Below are 18484 nucleotides of genomic sequence, written 5' to 3'. Positions count from 1 at the left end.
AGCTTGTTAAGGTGGAGATTTTGAATCTTTAATATCAAAGTCGGAGTTTTTACTATTTGGAATTGCGATACTTGAATATTCAATTTCTTCATTCTACAATAAAGTCAAATTATATATGTTTTTAAAATTCTTTTATTTTGGCCAACACACATCTTCTGATATTAAACAAGGAAAATAATTTGGTTATAAATTTTTATGTCTAGATTTTTTAATTTGTATTAAAGATTAAATCCACTCTTCAAATTTTAGATAGGGTGTGTTAAAATAAAATTTTTTATATAATGTCTAATTTTAATCTCTTTTTAATCTTTAAATTAAACAAAAAAACATATTTAATGTCGTCAAATCTATATTCCTGATCTCTAAAAATAAATATTAAATACAGAAACTTAAAAAAAAAACAAAGAGCACCTAACCTAACATCTATATTATTAATAGAACATTTGATTGAATTAGTGTTACCTTCAATCGGGTCACTAACTTGAATAGAAAGTTACGAGAATATCCTTTTATAATTAAAATAAGTAATATTATTTGACGGTATTTTAGTCTCTTCACTTAAAAAAACCAATAAAAATATGCATATAATTGAATTTGAACCTATATTAATTTCATTAGTAAAACCTTTAATTTACCAATAAACTAAAACCTTATTTTAATATGCTTATACATTTTAATTTTATTATGCACATTTTATTACCTCCATAAATGATATATCTGTACTATTAATAAAACTCCTAATTAAGTCTATACTATTAATAAAACATTTGACTAAATTAATGTCACCATCAACAAACTCACCAATTTGATTAGGAAGTTACGAGAATATCATTTTTTAATTAAGATATTACAACAAAGTTCTTTTAATCTTTTTACTTAAAAAACCAATAAAAATATATTCATATAGTGAAATTTAAATCCATGCCATTTGTATTAGTAAAATCTTTAATTTATCACTCAACTAAAGTTTTATTTTGATATGTTATACATTTTAGTTTTAGTATGCACACTTTATTACTTCCATCAGTCATGTATATATATTAATAATGTATTTAATTGAGTTGATGTCACAAATTAACACGACATCGACTCAAGATTGATGATAACACAATAATAAATAATTTAATATAAAATTTTTATTTTAATAATATACACATTTCATATATTATTATTGAAATCATACGTTTCATTTTTACAAAAACTTCAAATGTTATTTCATATAAATATTCAGAAATTGCCTGATTTATATAACTATTTAAACAACATTAAGTTATTCTATTAATTCTTTTTTTATACATATTCTACTAATCTACTAATAATTAAATTGCTTGATTTCTCAGATTGAATCGATAAAGCCTACTTCTAGTCTTCCTTGGACCAAATATCTAACAACAAAACTGATAAAAAAAAGTTTACTTCTTCTTCTTTCAAGGATTTTTCAGTTTTGCGTTCGTTCACCATTGAAGAAACCGTAAAGAGAGGAGGAGGAAATGCAGGGAACAGTGTTTAAAGCTCTGCTGTAAGCTTCTTTTTACGTTTAACATTATTCTTCTTTGTCTCGTTTCTTTTAACTGTATATCCCATTCGCCCATGCAAAGCTCGGGAGGTAATAAATCAACCAAGCCCCTCTCTCAAGAAGTTGAAATAGAACCCAAAAGTTTATTTTTCTGTTCTTCACTTGGAAGGAAAATCAATATGAAAGAAATCTCTTGTTTTATTGTCAAAAAAAAGAGAAAAAAAGAAAAAATGGAAATGAAATGAACCGTTGAATCTGTTCTGTTAAATCCTTATGGTTTTAGTATGTTGTTTCTTGATAGAAATATGTTTGATGCATTGAACATGGGTTAATTAGTTTGGAAAAGAAGCAAAGTGTTAAATACAACTATTTTGGGTGGCGTCTACCAACATTTTCTCTTGTCATTTTAACATCCAAATTCAAGATATCCAAAAGGAAAGTTGGTTGTTGTTCTTTTCCTTTTTTCCCAGGAGATCCTGTGAAGAGAATGATGAGGAAGAGCAAAAGGAAATAGGAAAGAAACACAAGAAAAAAGAATCTGGAAGAGTGATTGATGAGATAATTGATAAATTCCAGTGCATGAACATTGTCAAGCGTGAAGCAAATCAGAGAGGTAAATGAGGATGAATTTTCTCAATTTCTGTTTGTTTGTTTGTTCCTAAATACTAAGAAAATATAACTTTTATGTCAAGTAACCAAGGATTAGCTTAGTTCAATACTAAGTCCGTTCACCTCCATGGCCGGTAAGTCGCCTTGGTGGCTGCTTTACAGTGCTAATCTCGAATGCACGTCCCTACGGGGTATGGCATATCTTATCTTGGCGTTTGGGGACTTAGCAACCTATCAGCCTCAGATTTCCTTGGACCATAATGAAGGTTGTCCGTCTTGTAGAAAACCAGGATGGCTTATGTTGATATTACTTGTTAGACTCTGATTTCAATATACCATATTATTTCTGACGCGAAAGGCCAAATTGTTGTTTTCATTGATGCATTCTTTATTTTGCTATTTGGTAGATTGTAGCAATGAGCAGCATGAACTCCTTACACCCCAGAAGAGAAGAAAAGCCAGGTTCAGAAATCATGACGTTCCAGGTTATCATTAGTAAGCTACAAAGCTATAGCAAGTAAAATAGGCAACGTGCTTTACATGGAATGGGTTAGGGCAATGCATTTTAAAGCTTTTTGATACACTTTGTATGCAAAAGCTCTCACAGTGAAATGGTTATTCCATGAAGGGCTCCACAGGGAAAAGCATGGTCTTTGGAGGCAAGAGCAGAAGACCAGAGCAGCCAAGATAGAGAAACAGCTCAAAGCACGAAGGGAACTCGAGGCACTGATTGAGGAACAGTTGAACAGGTTCCATGCACATTACAACCAGGCTATGGTCCCAAGTCATCTGGAGGATGTGTCAAAACTCCTTAGGCCGCAATGGGCAGCTCCACAAGAGTTGGCCTCACTTTCCTGGCTTGGTGACTGGAGACCTTCTGCTATTCTGGAACTCTTGCATGGCCTGGCTCCTTTGTCTTTCATATCAGACTCAACTGCTAGTGCTATGCAGCCAGCCATATCTCAGTTTATCCACGAGCTGCGTATTGAGGAGGCAGTAATAGATGAGGAAATGGCAGAGATTCAAGCTACATGTGTTCTCTACCTTCCCTTTGCTCCAGTGAACAGCAGCAAATCAGGGGGTTCTGCCTCCCGTGGTATTCAATCCGAGTTCCTGAAGATTGTTCGGGTCATCACCAAGGCTCAAAAGCTCAGGTTCATTCCTTCATACTTAATTACAAATATAAAAGATCTAACCTATCCACCACACCACATAATTTTTTTATTTTAATAGTTAAATATACCATTATAGAGAAATAACTACAAGGTTTTTTCAAATAGTTTCAGAAATTATGTATAATTGACTGCTATTTGGAAACTTGTACAACAGGTTCAAGGCATTAGAGCTGGTGGTCAAGAAGTTATTGAACCAAACTGAAGCAGCAGAATTCCTGGTGGCCTTCTCAGGAATTCAAGATGCTATCCACCAGTTTGCTGAGGAAAAGAGGTTGCGGAAAGGACCGGTCACCGTGTCTGTTAAATCTCATGATGTAGCCGAGACATCAAAGCAGCCAAAGATCCTCATAGATGACAGAATCAGTCATTTATTAAAGACTAGTGATAGCTCAGAATATGGCCAAGGAATTCAATATGCCCTCAGCGAGTTTGAAGAGCTGCAAGGGTTGCAAAAGGGGTCTGTTACTCAGTCTGCCAGGTTTCAAGATGTAGTTGAGACTTCAAATCAACCAAAGATCCCCTTAGAACACAGAACCAGTTCATGGGACAATTTATCAAAGACTAGTGATAGTTTGGAACATGGCCAAGGAATTCAATATGCCCTCTGTGAGTTCGAAGAGCAGCAAGCGTTGCGAAAGGGACCTGTTACTCAGTCTGTCAGGTCTCAGGATGTAGTTGAGACTTCAAATCAGCCAAAGATCCCCTTAGAAGACAGAATGGGTTTATGGGACAATTTGTGCCAGTTGTTAGAACAAGATAGTAGTGGAGAAAGAATTATAGATGATATCAACGAACCGGCTGGTCTGCCTATCGAGTCTTGGGATGTAGTTGAAACTTCAAAGCAGCCAATGATCCACTCAGAAGACAGGATCGGTTTGTGGGAGGAGTTCAGCAAGATGGTAGGAGATATGAAAAGTTGCCAAGGAATTCCACGACAACTTTAATGCATGTAAAACTTTGGCTGAATAAGAAGTTGAATTTGTCCTCGGATTCAGGAATTAGTGATCAGACCATATAAAACTGTTTTTGTGTTTCCCACGCACTTGAAAAAAAGATTATATTAAAGCAAATATTCATTTTGCTTCAAGTATTTATGTCCAGCATGTATTCAGATATGGTGTATACATATGGTTCAAAATTCTTGAAAAAACTATAAATTTAAATATGTTTATGTCAGAGTCGCACTTACATTCAACACATTGGAGTTGGAATTACATATTTCTTACCTGCGGAAAGTGTTGGGATGTATTGCTAACAAGTTTCAGAAAGGGTTTTAAGATTTTAAGCAATATATCTGAGGTAAAACCAAGTTAGAAGTCTGTATTAATCCATCAGCATTGAAATTTTGAAGTAATTGAGGATATAACTAATGCTATCCTAATCAATCATCAATGAGGATGAAAAGAAAAAAAAAGTTAAAAAAAAAAAGTTCGGAATGGTAAGGAATCAAATCAAACAAAGAAGCAGCCATGAAAGCAAGCCGACTTGTAAATGGAAATGAGAAAAGTAACTGTAAAGTCAACGTGTTCCTTTATGAACCGTGTTAATAAGGTGGTGTGAGAATCAGCAGTCAAGTAATGTAAGGTTAAATCATGGGCCAAACACATTGCATCCCTCAACTTTTGACCTTTTTAAACATTGAAATCCGCCCCTCCCTTTTATTTTTATCAATGTGAAACATCACAAATCAAAGATCTTGTTAACCAAAGGAGTCCCAGTCATAAAATCACAAGAAAAGTCCTAAAGAAAATCTTAAAGATACACCATGATTTCCATCCCTTTGCTTCTGGAAAAGCATCTACATATATGAAAAAAAGAAAGGTTTTTTGTAAAGCAAACAATCTTTTATTTCAACACTCTTTTTAACATTTCAGGGGACATAATTATGATGGATTAAGATCCACCAAGTAAAAAAAGAAAATACTAATGTAATATGTATTTCTCTCCATGTTTCTATTTTTTCTTAAAATATTTACGTCCAACGCATATTTAAACAAATTGAAAATTATATTAATATTAAATCAATAATAACTCGTTGAATGAATACATTACAGTTGAATATGAAATAACCAATCATTTAAGCAGGGAACATACAAAAGTGCTCTCCTCTTTAACAAGAGGCAATATAAACCACATGTTGATTTGGTGGATATGAAGTTACTGAAAGTGGGATGATGAACTAAATCATGCTGTACTCTGCCCATCTATTAACAGCCCCACCCACTCCATTACTTCTTCATTTTAAATCACTATATAAAACATAAGATAATAAAAATTTATTAATATTCTCAGTACATGCATCCTATTTCATTTTAGCAAACAGAGCTGAGGCAAGAAAATTAGTGACTTTTTTTCTTTATTTTATTTGGTAAAATTTTAGAGCAAAAATTAAGCAGGAAAAGATAAACAAAACAACACTGATATATGCTCTTCTATTTCAACTTTAACACAAAAGAACAGCATCTATAACAACCAAACTAGAGAGATCCTCTCCCCTTTAAATCTCTTCAATTTTTTTTTTATATCTTTCAGTTTAAGATAAATATCAGATATGAATATATATACATATAAGCATATTTACTTTTTTAAGAAATTTTTTCGTATATTTAAAACATCATAAGTAATGCAATTTTTTTTGTTTTGTTTTGTAAAATGGTATGGTACCGTCCTCACCACTGTAAGTGGTTTGAATAAATGTACCAGCCGACCCGAACATCCCAATAATGGAATCGTTTGATAAAAAAGTATGAGAATCCAGGAACAGTTTTGGTTTGTATTGCAACATGCAAGCAAATATTGCATTGCATGTAATGTAAACAAGATCTACCCAGTGCTGTACTGCTTAGATTTGGTGTCGCTCTCCCCTATTTTGTCTTGTGAACACAGTCTCCAATTGTAACTTTAATTATATTCAACAACATCAAATTTGCATGAGGATGTCGTGAAAGACACTGTTAATTTTATCAACATTTGTCCCCCCCATTTCACCTTTTATTTTTGTCTTAAAAGAATATCTGCCAAAAGAATTGTTTTTAAGGTTGAAAAACCAGGCATAAACTTTGAATTTATTGAGTGTCACTTAGGGTGATTGCATATATATATTATTTTAATTAAACTAGGGTTTAAAATATCAATTGAATCAAAATTAACTTCATGCTCTCTATAACATTGAATTGAAATCAGTGGAGAAACAAAATGTCCTACTTTTAAATACTATGACTTGACAACAATATTTATCTAAAAAAATACCACATTTGCTGTGAAAATAGTTTTTTCCAACACCAACCTATTTATATATTTGTAAGACGAATTAATGAATCATTTGGTGATTATTACATTCTTACCAACCGCATGCACCCGACCAAAAACTATGAACAAAGTCTCTTCTATAAATCTTTCGGACAAATTTATAAAAGCATTGACATTTCAACTAATACAACTTTTTTATTCTATCTATTTTTGGGTTTTTTTCTTTTCTTTTAAAGGAATTTTGGGTAAACTACATTCGTACTTTCTTTATATATATAGTCTCAAACTTTTGAATAGTTTTGTTAGAGTTCATAGCCTTTTGAAATAATTCTGTTTTGGCCCTTAATCTTTATGTTGTAGTTTATGTGGAATATCATTTAGATGTATCTATATATATGACATGATGGAAGTTTTTTCAATTGTTAATGAAAAATATATCAGCACTTTAAAAGATTTAAAACTTCAAATGAAATGATTAAAATATTAGAAATTATAGTTGTTAAATAAATCTAAATAAAACTCTTAAATATACTAAAATTCTAATTAATCTAAGTAAGAAGTAGTTTTAAATTAAAATATTTTTTTGACATAAAATTCTTAAATAATTTAAAATACTTAATAGTTATAAAAAAATCCGGAATAAAAAAAACCGATAAATACAATATTTGACTCATATATAATAAAAATTAATCCTAAAACCCGAGCACAATTTATTTAAACTCGAAATCTATTGATTCAAAGTGCGTTTCGAAGCTAAGAGATAGATTTTCGAATACTATAAAACACCTTAATTCAGAAATGCCTGGATCCCATTCAAAAATTTGTCACAAGTTGACTAATCTTTTCAGTTTAAAAATTGACAGCTTAGTTGAATTTACTTTAATACATTTCACCCATTCCGTGCATGTATCATTCCTCATTTCCTCAAAAAGATTTGTCGTCGTATACTGACTTTTGATCTTTGACCTAGTTGTTGAGCCTTGAGGAAGTGTAAGTCCATCACATCCATAGATCTAAAATTAGACCTTGAAACTCGTATTACAAGTAAAACCAAAATAAAAAAAATAGAAATAATAGATTGAATCTAATACCGGATCTATTTTTCAACATATAAAAGTAAATTAACCAAATTATTATAATTCTACATAACAATGAATATTTAATGGAAGAACATATCAATGAATACAAAATTACAACTCGAATCTTTTTTTTTTGTTCTTTTGAATAAAAGAATATTCGAATACTACTTACAAAATAAATGACAATACGATGATAATATTAAATACATATACCTTTTTCGATAGAAAATACATAGAATAAAATCATATAAAAAATAATTCAAATGAAAATAAATAAAAAATTATATAAATACAAAAACATGTCAACATTTATATAATATGATTCATCAATTTTCTTCAGAATGAATGTATCTTTTATATCTATTTTATAGTCCATAGTTTTTTAGAATGAAGATGTCTTTCATATTTATTTTATAATTTATAGAGAATATTTTTTTTGAGTTCACAGTTATCCTTCTTAAAAATGTTGACTTCAAGGTTAAAACTTGAGTTTTTTCACTAAAAGCGTAATGTGCTTTATTATTGCACTCAACACTTATTGGCATGACAAAAAAATATTATCAACATTAAAAAAGACTAAATTATGACATACTCAAAATATAGGAGAAAAATATATATGTAAAAAAATTATAAAAAATTGTATGAAAATTTTTGACTTTTGTTGAAAATGTAAAACTGAGATATTAAAAATTAGGATGATTTAGAATCAAATCCTATTTTATATATAATATATATACTTCTAGATTTTACATAAATATAATAAATATAAGAAAAACTTAAATAATTTAATTTATAAATGATATTAAGTCGTTGAAACTTTTAAATAATAATAAAAACAAGCAAATAAAAATAAATTAAGAGCGGAACCTTTTACTGTTCAAATTGCTCTCATATCCTACCGAAGTTATGATTTTTTTTTTTATATATAACAATTGAAATTGTAAGCGTAAGATTAGAGTTATTAGATTCCATCCAATCATTGTTCCCCCCCTCCATAAAAAAAGTTCTTTTGAAAGATCAGATTAGATCTAAAAAGTAACCTCCTTTAGAAGATGGGTTGTTGATTATATTTATTTACCTTTTCTGATTGAGGTACCCCAAATAAATGCCTCTTATTAATATAATTTTTCAATGGATTCATCAAAAATTAATTTTAATTATTATTTCCTAAAATTATATTTAATTCACGCTCGCTCTTTCAACGAAAATAAATTATTATAAAAATTAATAAATGATGAAAAATAATATATTTATAATAAAAATAAATAATGGAATAATATGTAATATATTCCATGGTTTTGATTTTTTTATTTTTTTGATAAAACCTGGAGTAGAGAGATGTTAAGATGTTTAGGGGGGGGGGGCCTAGCGCACACCGAAAACCAAAATAAAATCAGATGACGTTGGTGATGATCATGGTTGACAGTACACACGCGTGCACATGAACAGTGCTCTTGTTAGTTTATGTGTCCCTCCCCATCTTCCCAATTATTCGGCTTTTTAAGATATCATGTCCTCCTCTTTGCAGAAAAAAAAAAGTGCTGATATATGTATAGTTTACTAATATAAATATAGTATGTTAGTGCACAAGCTAAGGTGCATCATATTATATGAAAATTGATGTTGACGTATTTCATGCCACGACTTTTAAGCCGACTATACTGCATATAGTGTAAGTATGTCACTTGCTATGTGAAAATGATCCCACTTGGATGATAAAGATTGTGATACTTGCTATGGCTTTCCATAGAAAGCTTAAGTGTGTGCACAAGTTAGTTTATTTTTAAGGGAATTTTTTTATATGCTTTATTTTATATTTTTTAGTGATTACTTTTGTACTTTTTAGTAGGAAAGGGTTAATGTTTTTTTTAGTTCATTAAGTGATACAATAGAGAAAGAGATTATTAGGTGATACAAGTTGCAACATCTATATTATTATTTAAGTTTTTTATTAAGTTAGTATCATCTCTCAAACGGGTCTCAATTCGGTTAGAAAAATTATAAAAATATTTTTTTATAATTAAAATAAATTATATTATTTGAAAGTACTTTAATCTTTTTTATTTTAATAAAAATCAATAAAAATACACCTATCATAGAATTTGAATTCATGCCGATTAGAGTAATAAAATTTTAAATTACCATTTAATCAAATTTTACTTTTAATATATTTTTATATTTTTTATTTTAATATGTATAGTTTAGTTTACTACCTTCATCATTAGTATATCTTAATAATGTTATTTATTATATGTTATTTTTAAACACGCATCTAAACCCTAAATATATGATTTTCACACGCACATACTTACGATAGAATTCCTAACACGTGTGAGAGTTGAGCTTAAATTTTCTATTGTAATTATATGATATGATGCAATTTCTTTTTAGGCAAAACCCTACAAATTTAGGTTAAGTTTGAATAACATTAATTATTTCTTGTATTCATGTTTTTATTCTTTCTGTGTATTATTTATAAGTGCTCCACTTGGTGTATCAATCCATATATCCACATCTTTTAGGGCATATTGCTATCAATATTTTTTTCATAATTTAATCACAAAAACATGTCTAAACATTTCGGAAATTAGAAACAAATTAATACAAAATACAATGATACAAAGCACAACGAATTAAAAATTTGAACAATACAAATTAAAATAGACTCATTGAATTGAAGTTCACATATGATGGAATTAATTAGAGACTTATACGTGACACTTATTTGTGATAGGACTTGAGTACTTAAAAACATAAAACTTTAACTTTTACCAACATTATCAATACCTCATTTGCTTATAATTTAAAATCATTTTTAAATTTATCCATTTTATTATTTAAAAAGCAATTTAGGCTATTACCAATGAAAATGAAAAGCCTTTTGATCGTTTTATCCTTTACATGATATTATAGAATCACTTATGAAAATATGTAAAAATGAAACTTCATGGCTACCATTTTTCTCATTTTATAGACTTTATATTAGAAAAATAAAAAAACATTATTGAAAGATGAAATAATCAAATTTTTGTAAAAGGAAAAATTGGATATCCCAACCCCCAAAAAATCATAATCAAGCCTGCGATTGTGTTGATTTGTCATTGGGGAGATCTTGAGAAAAATGAAAAAGAGTTGCATCAAAATATTTTTTAGAGTAATCTTTATACTAGTTACTAAATTATGGATAAGTTTTCATTTTGATCACTTAATTTAAAAAGTTATAATTTGATCATTAAATTATTTAAAAGTTTTTATTTAAGTCACTAAATTATTTAGAAATTTTTATTTAAATTATTGGGCTATTAAATTTTTTTTAAAGTTTCGTCAGCAAGTTTCAAGAAACGATTCGACGATCGGTACAATGGATCAGTATCCATTAATGAGTAGAATAATATATATTAGATCCAAACCGATCTGATAGTTAGTATTGAAGATAAAAAAAAAACTATTTAAATTTTGGTTCGCAAATTCGTGAGGTCTAAAATTGCTTCATGAAATAAAAATGTAAAAAAAAGAAAGAAAGAGAGATTTTCATTAGTGCAAGCAATGCGAACAGAGAAAGCCATATGGCATTTATTTTATCAGTTCAGCAACTTAAATTAAATTTTTAAATAATTTAGTGAACAAATTATAAATTTTTTTAGTTAAGTACCAAAACGAAAGCCTACCCATTATTTAGTGACTAACGATGTAGTTTACCCTATTTTTCTTGCAATTGACTTTTTTTTTTCCAATTTGTGAAAGAAATAATGTGAAAACTATATATTTTCAAAGTTGATTATTATTACTCATAAATAGTACATTCACGATAAGAATGAAAAAATTATAAAAAAATAATATAAAAATTAAATTAAACTTTAGCAGAAATAATATTTTTAAAACATTAAAAATCACGATGTCTTATATTCAAATATTATAATTTGTATATATATTTTATAATTTTTATAATTTTATAATTAAATTAAAATTTAATTGAAGAATGATTACATGTGTAAATCTAGGGGCTAATTTTTTTAGAAATTTGTAAGAGAATGCATAATAGCATTAGATCATCTCACACCTAAGAGATAATATTAAACCGACTTCGACTTCAATTATTTACACTTCTATAGATGTGAGAAAATCCATTATAAAACATTAAAAAAAATAGAGAGAGACAGCATAAAATATTCAATAAAATAAAATTGATTAGATTAATTTATTATTTATAAGTCAAAAATTCTATTTGAAAAAAACTATACTTATAACAATTTAAAAAAATTCCCAATAGAGTTGAAACATAAATAAAATAACTTTCAATTAGATTTTTCTTAATATTTAACAATTTTCTCATCCACCCAAATTTCATAAATAAATTGATGATAAAAAAAATTTGTAAATCGATTTAATTCAGTAAAAAAATCTATTAAATCGATAAGGATGATCCAACCAATGTTATAAAATTGAAAAAAATAAAAAAAAAAACCAAATAAAAAATTAATTAAAAACCATTTATAATGAATTTAGACTAATTTAAATATGTAATAATATTATTATTTTTAAAAGTTAATAATCGTTGTTACATCTAATTATTCTTGAACTATAGCTTTTAAAAAATAAGACTTGTTATCGACTAATGAATAATATTTTTATTACTTTAGTCTTTATATGTACCGTTCGATTTAATTTTTTTGGTCATTTATATGTACCATTCAATTTAAGAGTAGTAGTTTTAGTGCATTTATTTATAATAATGGAACCATGGTTTCAAAATATCAATTCAACGGTCGAATTGCCTTAATTGGATCTATACTGTTCAATTTAAAAGGGACCCCAGTAATGAATAAATCTCTAATACCACCTCATCAAATTTAGCTATTTATTGCGGGACCTCCTACAACAAAAAAATGTTTAAAATTTTAAGGTATTATTATATGTTGTGTTGTTCTCATCGTCTTCGGTGTTAGATTATTTTGTATCCCTATTTATCTATTGAAGTATAGTTTTTGGAATTGGATTTGTGATTAAATTGTTAACATAATTTATTTTTAATTAGATCATCAATTTATTTTAATTAAAGAAAATATTGAAATTTTTAAAAATTTGATTTAATCAATTTAATTGTTAATTTAATGGTTTTTATCACGATCCAATCGATTCAGAACAATTTATAATTTAATCGGTTCAATTCTTTTATCTAGAGCAATATACTAATTAATCTTATTCAGAGCAGTTTAATTTATTTTTAGTTTAATACAATTACATTTATTTCTATTCTAATAATACATAAATAAATAAATTAAAGGGGAAACTTGAGTTTTTATGGATTGATTAAAATCGAAGTTCACAAATATAAACAAATAAAAATATTGCTAAAAAATCCAATAATTAATAATACTTTTATGCTTAATTTTATTATTTTAGTGGTAAATAACCACAAGTGACTTGTTGATTCCGAATTTTATTATTTTAATAAGTATTGGTTTTGCAATATATTGCTGAAAATTAAGAAAAAAATATTAATTTAATTTGGATGATTAAATGCTAAGTTTGTTTGGTGAAAATGGTTGAAAATCATTGTTAAAAACTTAATTTTAAAAAATCAAATAAAAATATTGAATTAAGTCATTTCGGTTATAATATGAATTATTAAGATAGGATTTGAAAAAGAAAAAAGATCAAAATCAGATTTTTCATGATTAAACCAATCGATAAATGATGGAATGCTCGTCCTAGTTGTCATCATTATATGAGAAATTTGATTTTTTATTTTCTTTGAAAGGACTAAAAACATGGTTGGTTGTCCTCATGAATTAACGAATATATGTAGCTTGATTGGATTTTATTTTCGCCTTTTTTAATAATTATTTTGCATTCCCATTAATTTATCTAACCAGCCCTTTTACTTCACGCAATGTATTTGTTATATATAATCTAAGTATATTTATTTTAATTTTACTCATCCATCTTATATAAAATTCAACACCTACTATTTTGCCTATGTATTACGATAGAAAAAGATTTGATAATTTTAAATATAATATGAAAACATATATAAAAAAAACCTTAAATACAACGTAAAATAATATTATACGTAAACATGACAAAAACAATAATATGAATATACAAATACATAAATATATAACATTTTAAATTTAATTATAATTTATAACGATATGAATCTACAACACTAAAATAGAGAAATATAAAATTGTTTTGTTTTTAAAAATTCGATAAATAGTAACAGCAAATATAGTCAAGTCTAATATGAAGGGTTAAATGATCTCTTTATGATAATGAAGTTAACCAAACTCAAATCCATCAAATTGAAGTGAAATCATATTGTTATTTTGCATCTTAAAAAATGCTATTTTTTTTTAAAATATTAAATATAAAGCAACAAATATTTCACAATCAAACGGACTGGAAATATAACAATTTTGAGAGTGACAGCAGCACTATCCTCTAAAAAGAAAATGAAAAAAAAAAGTAAAAAAAATTGGAAAAAAGGAGGCTATAAATAATGAGCACTGAGCAGTTGGATCTTCTTCAGTGGTGCTTTTGCCAACAAAGATATACGCATTATTATTTACCCTTTTCTTTCTATTTTTCTCTTTTGCTTTCTTTTAAGTTTTAAGCCCAGCAGAAGTCAACAACAACACTGGTTTTTTTTTTTTTTCTCAAAGTAATTAGCCCATTTAACACAGTAAAAGCAAGCTTTTATTACAGGAACAAAAACATGTTTGCAGGAGATCAGAATGGTTTACAAGGTGACCCAAGGTTGAAGGCCATTTCTGAAGCCATTAGAGTTGTGCCTCACTTCCCAAAACCAGGTTGTTGTTTTTTTCTCTTCCTCAGCTTTTTCAATCAATTGGTTTTTTTAAGCAAAAATTTTGTAAAGCTGGTGTTTTTTTGGGGGTAGTAAAATGTTGTACTTTTTCTTGGTTATATATTTTATGTTCAGGAATTATGTTCCAAGACATAACAACACTGTTACTTGATCACACGGCTTTCAAAGATACTGTCGACATCTTTGTTGATCGTTACAGAGATATGGGTATATCTGTTGTTGCTGGTATCCTCTCTCTCTCTCTTCGTTTGTTTTTAAATTTCCCTTCTCATGAGATCTATCAGTGATTTTGTGTCATGCATAATTTATAGTATGTAAAATTTTGGAACATTCTTACATTCCTATTAATTTTCTATATATTAACTATTTTATTCCATATTTTAATTATTTTCTTAATTATGCAGACAGACTTTCTTTTTTCTTTGTTTATATATAGTATAAATTTGAGTGCTTTTTGTCTTCTCTCTTCATAGGGGTAGATTAATTGCAGAGAATTTCTTTTTTCTTTGTTTATATATAGTATAAATTTGAGTGCTTTTTGTCTTCTCTCTTCATAGGGGTAGATTAATTGCAGAGAAAATTTTAAGTCAAGTTGGGTTCTTTTTTATTCATTATTATCATGCAAAAGTTGAAATGCACTGTTAGTTTTGAATAGGTTATTATTATGACATTTTTTTCCTTTACTTTTCCTATTTAATTTAATAGTATATATAAGTGGGTAGGGTTGATTTCCTTATCCTGAAATCTTATTGTTTTTTTTTTCTTGGTTTATAATTATTATTTTTTATATTAGAATTGTGTGACTAATGTGGTTTCATCCAAATCCTATGACTGAAATCTGTGTATGCTTATGTCATGGTAGCCATGGTAAATTCTGGTTTACAACTAGACTTGGTTGAATGTCAAATTTGTTTTAACATGTCTAACGCGAAAATACTCAACTTTTTCTTTTTTCATCTAAAAATATATTATAAGATGTTGAAGTATACAAAGTATTGAAGGTAGTACTATGATTGCTTATAATTAACTTTGTTCACATGGTGAATTGACTTTGTAGGTGTTGAAGCAAGAGGATTTATGTTTGGCCCCTCAATTGCACTGGCTATTGGTGCCAAGTTTGTTCCGTTACGTAAACCTAGAAAGTTGCCAGGTACAGGACTATTGCCCCGATGTACCGATGGTGCTTTATTTTTTATACTATCAGTAAATCAAATAATACATTATGTAAAATGAAGTTTATTTTTTAAAATTTTATAAGATATGTCATCAACAGTTTCTATACACTGTTAATTCATTAATATAAATCCTAATATATACACACTAGCAATGAATATGGTTTCTAGTTTTTCACTTTGATTGATTACTAGTTCTTTGGATTTTGACTTCAAATTGAGAAGCTTTGATTTTTGGATGAAATGAAAGAGAATAACGATATGCTTGTCCTGTAGAAAAGAGCGAATAGTTATGTTGATCCAATTTTTCAATTTTCTTGAAATAATTTTGTTTGATATTCTTGTTTGATGCATTTTCGACATGTGCATGGGATGGAAAACATCTTGAGATTCTAAAATTACTAAAGAGAACTATAAAACCTTGGCAAGGGGAAATGGGAAATGGGAAATGCTTAGTAAATTTGGTCTTAGAAACATAAGTAATGCCTGCATAAATTTCCAAACTGCAATTCTTGTCTATAGTCAATGGGTGCAATGGCACTATGTAACCATTTGATTAAAGAATGTCATCCCATATTGTCAGCCAAGCCATAGATTGTTAACCGAGTAAATACCAATCAATTTAAGCTCTTCTAAAAATATTTGACACTAGGAGAGGTGATCTCCGAATCATACGTACTTGAATACGGCAAGGATTGTTTAGAGATGCACGTCGGAGCTGTTCAACCTGGGGAACGTGCCTTAGTTATCGATGATTTAGTGGCTACAGGGGGTACCCTTTCTGCTGCAATACGCCTACTAGGTAATATCTGTAGTTCATCCATACCATCTATACTTGAAACTTCCATGGCTGAAATTTCTGCTTTCTGACTGATGTTTTACTAGAACGAGCCGGCGCTCATGTGGTTGAATGTGCATGCGTTGTTGGCCTGCGTGAGGTTAAGGTAATGTATATGATACCTGTCACATGATGCCTGAACTCTTCATTCTTCCTAAACTACTCATATACAGCACGTGTTCGATATACATTCAGATATGTTGGTTAAAACTTAAAACTTAGTATGTGTATGTTTTGCAGGGACAACATGGACTAAATGGAAAGCCATTGTATATACTTGTGGAGCCACGGCAGCAGATTAATTGTTCTGCACCTTCTGGTATCAAGTTAATTGTACACCTGCAATAAGTTCCACTAGTTTGAGTTCATCACGTAATAAAATTTTAAAAAAATTAACTATATTCGTATTCGAGACTCGGGTGCATAAACATTGTTTGAATGATTTATTCACAATCCCAATAATTGAGCTTTTATATATTAATGCTTTACTGTCTTTTCTACAAGAAATAATGCATTGTACATTCTCAAGATATTACTGTCTCATCATGAAGTCAACTCCTAGCAAGCCCAAGCAACTTGACCATGCTTTTTTTTTTCCTTTGTCTATGTCAAACACTCGTATGCTTATGGCTTTTCTTAGGTACCATTCTGTCACACTTTGTTGGTTTCTTTTCACTTAAAAAGACTTGATTCGTTTGTTAAAATGTCTCAACGAGATGTTTCTAGTTCGGGATGTAGATGGATGTTCACTGAAAGTGGGGGACCCGGAAATGTTGCTCTTTAACTTTTTTACTTCAATTTAAACTGTCTCATAATCGGATATATGTATAATTTTATACTCGTATCCAACACTCAATTCATAACTGATCATATGTTGTGGTTTTAGAATGATGTACGGAGTGTGTCTCTCCCTAGTGAGAGCTCATCAATATATATATTTGCGTTTTGCAGTTAATGGAGTTGAAACATGCAGACACGACGATCTGATTCTGGGAGCAAGCTTTAGTTCCCCACTCAATCCCACTTCAAAAAGTGATTAGTGTTTTTTTTGGGGCGGGGTTAACCTTTGGTTGTAATTTGTAATCCTCTTTGCCATGAAAGATGTTCATCTGTACTTCTTTTGAGGATCTTTTACTTTTACTTTCGTGTAGTTTTATCTATTATTTATTCCTGGTTCGTTGTTTATTCAATCTTATCATAAATATTTTCTATTAACACTTTTGTGCTTCGTATTGTTTTTTTTTTCAATTATATAAATAGAAGGAAATTTTAAATTAGTAAATGTGTTGCATTAGTTCTCTTTAAACTACACTTATTTCGCGTACTTTTACCATAATTTCTTTTCACTCTTAAATTAAAAAAAAATGTGTATATGTGTACTTGAGCCCATGCCTTTTTAGTTTTTTTTAATAATAACGGTGGAAATTAAACAATTTTAAATTTATAATATTAAAATTAAAAGTGAATGGTTATTTATAATATTAAATATTATTATAGATAATAGACTTTTAAGAGTTTAATAAAAATTATAGTTTTTAAAGTAAACTCAAATGTTTTACATTTTAATAAAAGGAAAATTTGTAAATAGATTTAGGGTGTAATATCTATCCAATAAAGTATACTAAAAAAGTCAACAATTTTTTTAAAAGAAATCAATTAAACTCCTATGATTATTTTATACTCAATAATTACCAAAATACCTTTTAATATAATATTAATTTAAAATATATAATACTAAAATTTATATCAATATTTTCTCTAGCATAATTGTACTTACAAAGTAATTAATAGTATCATTAAAATAATAAATAATAAATAATATTATATTTAGATAAAGTAAATAAAATAAAAATGGCAGTATAGTTTTGATTTTTTTTTAAACAAGTTTAAAGTAGATAAATTGATATTTAATTTCAAGTTAAATTGAAATAAAATTATACTAAAATATAGTCGAGATTGCGCGGGAAAAAACCACCTCATCCCAACTCACTGCCTTCTCCAGTAGACACATTATTTA

At 28.4% G+C, this 18484-nt stretch overlaps 2 protein-coding genes across 3 annotated transcripts; both read left to right on the top strand.

Moving 5' to 3' along the window:
• The first annotated feature begins 1341 nt into the window (after positions 1 to 1341).
• LOC121229340 (uncharacterized) lies at positions 1342 to 4334 on the top strand. The gene is made up of 5 exons (XM_041113411.1): positions 1342 to 1519; positions 1987 to 2129; positions 2533 to 2610; positions 2754 to 3279; positions 3455 to 4334. The coding sequence occupies exons 1-5, from the start codon at positions 1491 to 1493 to the stop codon at positions 4242 to 4244; spliced, it is 1566 nt and encodes a 521-aa protein (XP_040969345.1). The 5' UTR covers positions 1342 to 1490; the 3' UTR covers positions 4245 to 4334.
• Positions 4335 to 14116: 9782 nt separating this feature from the next.
• Positions 14117 to 17581, top strand: LOC121229339 (adenine phosphoribosyltransferase 5). Of its 2 annotated transcripts, XM_041113410.1 has the most exons (8): positions 14161 to 14271; positions 14357 to 14440; positions 14572 to 14682; positions 15515 to 15607; positions 16282 to 16431; positions 16515 to 16573; positions 16708 to 16786; positions 17419 to 17581. In XM_041113410.1, the coding sequence occupies exons 3-8, from the start codon at positions 14577 to 14579 to the stop codon at positions 17505 to 17507; spliced, it is 576 nt and encodes a 191-aa protein (XP_040969344.1). In that variant the 5' UTR covers positions 14161 to 14271; positions 14357 to 14440; positions 14572 to 14576; the 3' UTR covers positions 17508 to 17581. The 2 variants fall into 2 exon arrangements, with proteins under 2 accessions (XP_040969343.1, XP_040969344.1); XM_041113409.1 differs by having other exon boundaries at positions 14117 to 14440.
• The last annotated feature ends 903 nt before the right edge of the window (positions 17582 to 18484 follow it).

Source organism: Gossypium hirsutum, chromosome A05 (assembly GCF_007990345.1).
Source record: "Gossypium hirsutum isolate 1008001.06 chromosome A05, Gossypium_hirsutum_v2.1, whole genome shotgun sequence".
NCBI classification, from domain to species: domain Eukaryota; kingdom Viridiplantae; phylum Streptophyta; class Magnoliopsida; order Malvales; family Malvaceae; genus Gossypium; species Gossypium hirsutum.
The sequence above is the reverse complement of the archived record's forward strand: the minus strand, read 5'-3'. Positions and strand labels throughout refer to the sequence as shown.

Bases quoted from the DNA above. Each gene is read 5' to 3' on its own strand.
- LOC121229339 (XM_041113409.1), top strand. From the start codon at position 14,347: ATGTTTGCAGGAGATCAGAATGGTTTACAAGGTGACCCAAGGTTGAAG. The intron at 14,441-14,571 runs GTTGTTGTTTTT...TTTTATGTTCAG, and splicing joins GCCTCACTTCCCAAAACCAG to GAATTATGTTCCAAGACATA. The intron at 16,432-16,514 runs GTAATATCTGTA...ATGTTTTACTAG, and splicing joins TGCTGCAATACGCCTACTAG to AACGAGCCGGCGCTCATGTG.
- LOC121229340 (XM_041113411.1), top strand. From the start codon at position 1,491: ATGCAGGGAACAGTGTTTAAAGCTCTGCT. The intron at 1,520-1,986 runs GTAAGCTTCTTT...CTTTTTTCCCAG, and splicing joins ACAGTGTTTAAAGCTCTGCT to GAGATCCTGTGAAGAGAATG. The intron at 2,130-2,532 runs GTAAATGAGGAT...GCTATTTGGTAG, and splicing joins GCGTGAAGCAAATCAGAGAG to ATTGTAGCAATGAGCAGCAT.